At 47.4% G+C, this 3,020-nt stretch overlaps 1 protein-coding gene across 1 annotated transcript in view; it reads left to right on the top strand.

Annotated features, from left to right (window-relative positions):
* Positions 1-111: 111 nt before the first annotated feature.
* KCNV1 (potassium channel, subfamily V, member 1) overlaps positions 112-3,020 on the top strand; it is a 10,888-nt gene continuing 7,979 nt past the window's right edge. The window contains 2 exon segments of the mRNA XM_009887930.1: positions 112-617; positions 2,420-2,946. Of these exon segments, the coding sequence (XP_009886232.1) occupies positions 112-617; positions 2,420-2,946 (1,033 nt within the window).

Genomic DNA, 3,020 nt, shown 5'->3' with positions numbered 1-3,020 from the left:
GCGGCCCCGGCCACCCCCCCCCCCCACCCTCCCCCCGGCGGGGTAGGCTTCTCTGCAGCTTTGTTGTGCTTTCGATCCAGGAGAGTGTGGGCTGCTGCTGGCAGCTACAGGATGAAGTCGCCTCCCTGCTGCATGTCTCTTTCTTCCCAAGCATCCCTGTAGAAACCAGGGAGCAGCACGTCCCTGGGCTCCCTGGACTCCAGTGTTTTCTCCAGTGAGGATGAGCAGGGGCCCCTGCTGCAGAAGGTCATTCCCTCCTTGGACTGCTTTACTATCAACGTAGGAGGCAGCCGCTTTGTGATGTCCCAGCAAACTTTGTCTTGCTACCCTGACACCCGTCTTGGCAAATTGGCCGTAGTGGTCTCTGCTGCCCGGGACGTGGCCTCTGGGCTCCTTGAGCTTTGTGATGATGCCAACCTCGTGGAGAATGAATATTTTTTTGACCGGAGCTCACAGGCGTTTCACTACATCCTGAATTACTACCAAACAGGGAGGCTGCATGTGATGGAGCAGCTTTGTGCACTCTCCTTCCTGCAGGAGGTCTAGAACTGGGGTTTGGATGAGCTCCGCATTGATGCCTGCTGCAGAGACCGGGTCGTTGTGGATTTTTCAGGATTGTGGGCTGGGTGTGCTGAGCGTTGACTTGCATGTGGGGATGGTCAGGTGAGGGATCCAGCAGTGGGGGTAGATGAGGTAGCAGAGCATTGGGAAAAGTGTGCTTAAAGCTGGGTTGAGTTTAGCCCCGAGTCCTACTCTAGAGGTGGATGGGTGTAAGAAATGGAAGAAGCGTTGGGTGAGGTCAATGTTGAGCTTTGCTGAGGGACAGGTTGGCGGTGGGGTCAAGATAGACCCTAACAGGAGCAGGGTCTGGGTTGTCCTGTACCAGCTTCGGACGGGCCCTGGAAGCTCAAAAATGTTTGAGAGGGACAATGCTGGAGGTGAAAAAGGTTATGAAAGGAGAGATGTCCTTTTAGTCATCCAGTTTGGGCTTATCCTAGTTAGAGGGATTGGATGTGGAGTCAGGCATGCTGCTGGGAGGGTTTGGAGCCTCCCCACTCCACACTTCTCATTCTGGAGGATTTCCAGATCCAAGTGGGAGAGGCAGAAGGGGGGGGGGTGGTCACCTGCCAGGCTGAGTGTGGGTGGCATGGCTCCAGGAGGAGCCGTGATGGGAAGCATGGCACACGGATGTAGCAGCTTACAGGGAGGGGGCAGCAACAGCGGGAGCATGGCTCACGAGAGACAAATTGTAACAGGCAGCTTAGGAAAGAGGTGGGTTTCGACTGAACCACCCCCAGGACATTTCAGTTAATTCTATTTGCAGTTATTTTTTTTTTCCCCACCATTTTTAGTGTTACTGGTTTGTTTGTTAGTATTGAAGAAATGAATTCTCTAAACTGCTAAACAGCGTAACTACTCTTTATCTAAAGGGGTTATGTCAAATTTATTAGAAAGAAACAAAGAAGCAACCCCACACCAAAAGGATACTGAAATTATCATACCATAGTATTGTCTGCAGTATCGTATAGTTCTGCAACTGAGAGAGTTGAATCCTAGTTTTCATCCCTTTCTTCCTCCCCTGGTAGGTGTAACTGAAATCTGCTACTTCTTTGGTGGTGCAAGGGAGCTACAGACTTCTTTGGCACATGCAGGAATAACTGTATATCAAATGAGGGCAAAATTGAAGGCAAAATTGCATAGCCCCCTTGTCTAAGACTTGAGATTTGGAGCAGTCAAGAAATACAGATACAAAAGAAAAGGATTTTTTTTTAGTGTACTTTGGGAATGCTTTTGTTTCAATAAATTGTTCTGTAAATATACTCTCGCTCTAACAAAACACTCAACTATGTATTTACAATCTGTAAGTTTTACTCGGCACAAATACTTGTGCATGTTGTGCAAGGACCCATATATTTAAAGAAAGAAAGATAATTTGACATCTTAGAGTGTATTGATCAGAACTTCACCCCTGAACTGCATGGCTTTTATTATGCCTTCTTTTTTAGTATTGCAGATACACACCAATGTAATAAAAATGCAACATAATTAATAAAATTGAGGACAATTTAGAAACAGAGTGTCTGGTTGTGCCAGGATTGCTTGCAAGAATACATGTTAGTCATGCAGCAGATCCCACTGTAGTCAACACGATCCATGTAAATAACATGCTGTCAGAATAAAATTACTCTGCACATACAAATGGTCACTGATGTGAAATGAGGGAATAGAAATATCAGGTCAATGGAAACATGCTTCAGGGTCTCAATTAATAAAATCATCAACCATATGCTTGACAACAGGGGTTTGTATGCTCACATAAGGTATACTTTAATGTGTATTTTTGTGCCTCAGGTGGTAGAGGATAAGAAAAACATACGCATATTGGCATTAAAAATCTCTTTGGGGGTTTTCTGGGCAGGTACTTCAGGAGGAAGGAGCTGAGTGAAGCCTTAGATATCAAGAAAGATGCAGAAGAACTGGATGCTCAAGATGAAGAAGAAGACTTTTCTGGTAGCCTCTGTCCTAGTGTCAGGCAGAAACTTTGGGAAGTTTTGGAAAAGCCTGGCTCCTCTGCAGCAGCCAGGACTTTCGGCACTCTGTCCATGGTTTTTGTTGTTGTGTCCATTGCCAACATGGCTTTGATTTCGGTAGAGCTAAGCTGGCTGGCACCACCGCTACTGGATGCCCTAGAGTACCTGTGCATTGCGTGGTTCACTGTGGAGTTTGTTCTGAGGTTCCTGTGTGCTCGGGATCGGTGTCGCTTCCTAAGGAGTGTGGCAAACATCATAGACCTCCTTGCTATTTTACCTTTCTACATCACCCTGCTGGTGGAGAGCCTGTGTGGTGGGGAGAGCTCCCAAGAACTGGAGAACGTGGGGCGCATTGTCCAAGTACTGAGACTGCTCAGAGCCCTACGGATGCTAAAGCTGGGAAGACATTCAACAGGTATTTTCGGCCATGGCAGTGGTACTTCTCACTTTTGCTGCTTACAACAGTGGTTCCTGGGCGCAGTCCCCCGT

Source organism: Charadrius vociferus, unplaced genomic scaffold (assembly GCF_000708025.1).
Source record: "Charadrius vociferus isolate BGI_N301 unplaced genomic scaffold, ASM70802v2 scaffold601, whole genome shotgun sequence".
Lineage (NCBI taxonomy): Eukaryota > Metazoa > Chordata > Aves > Charadriiformes > Charadriidae > Charadrius > Charadrius vociferus.
Note: the sequence above shows the minus strand (reverse complement) of the source record. Positions and strands in the feature narration are given on the sequence as shown.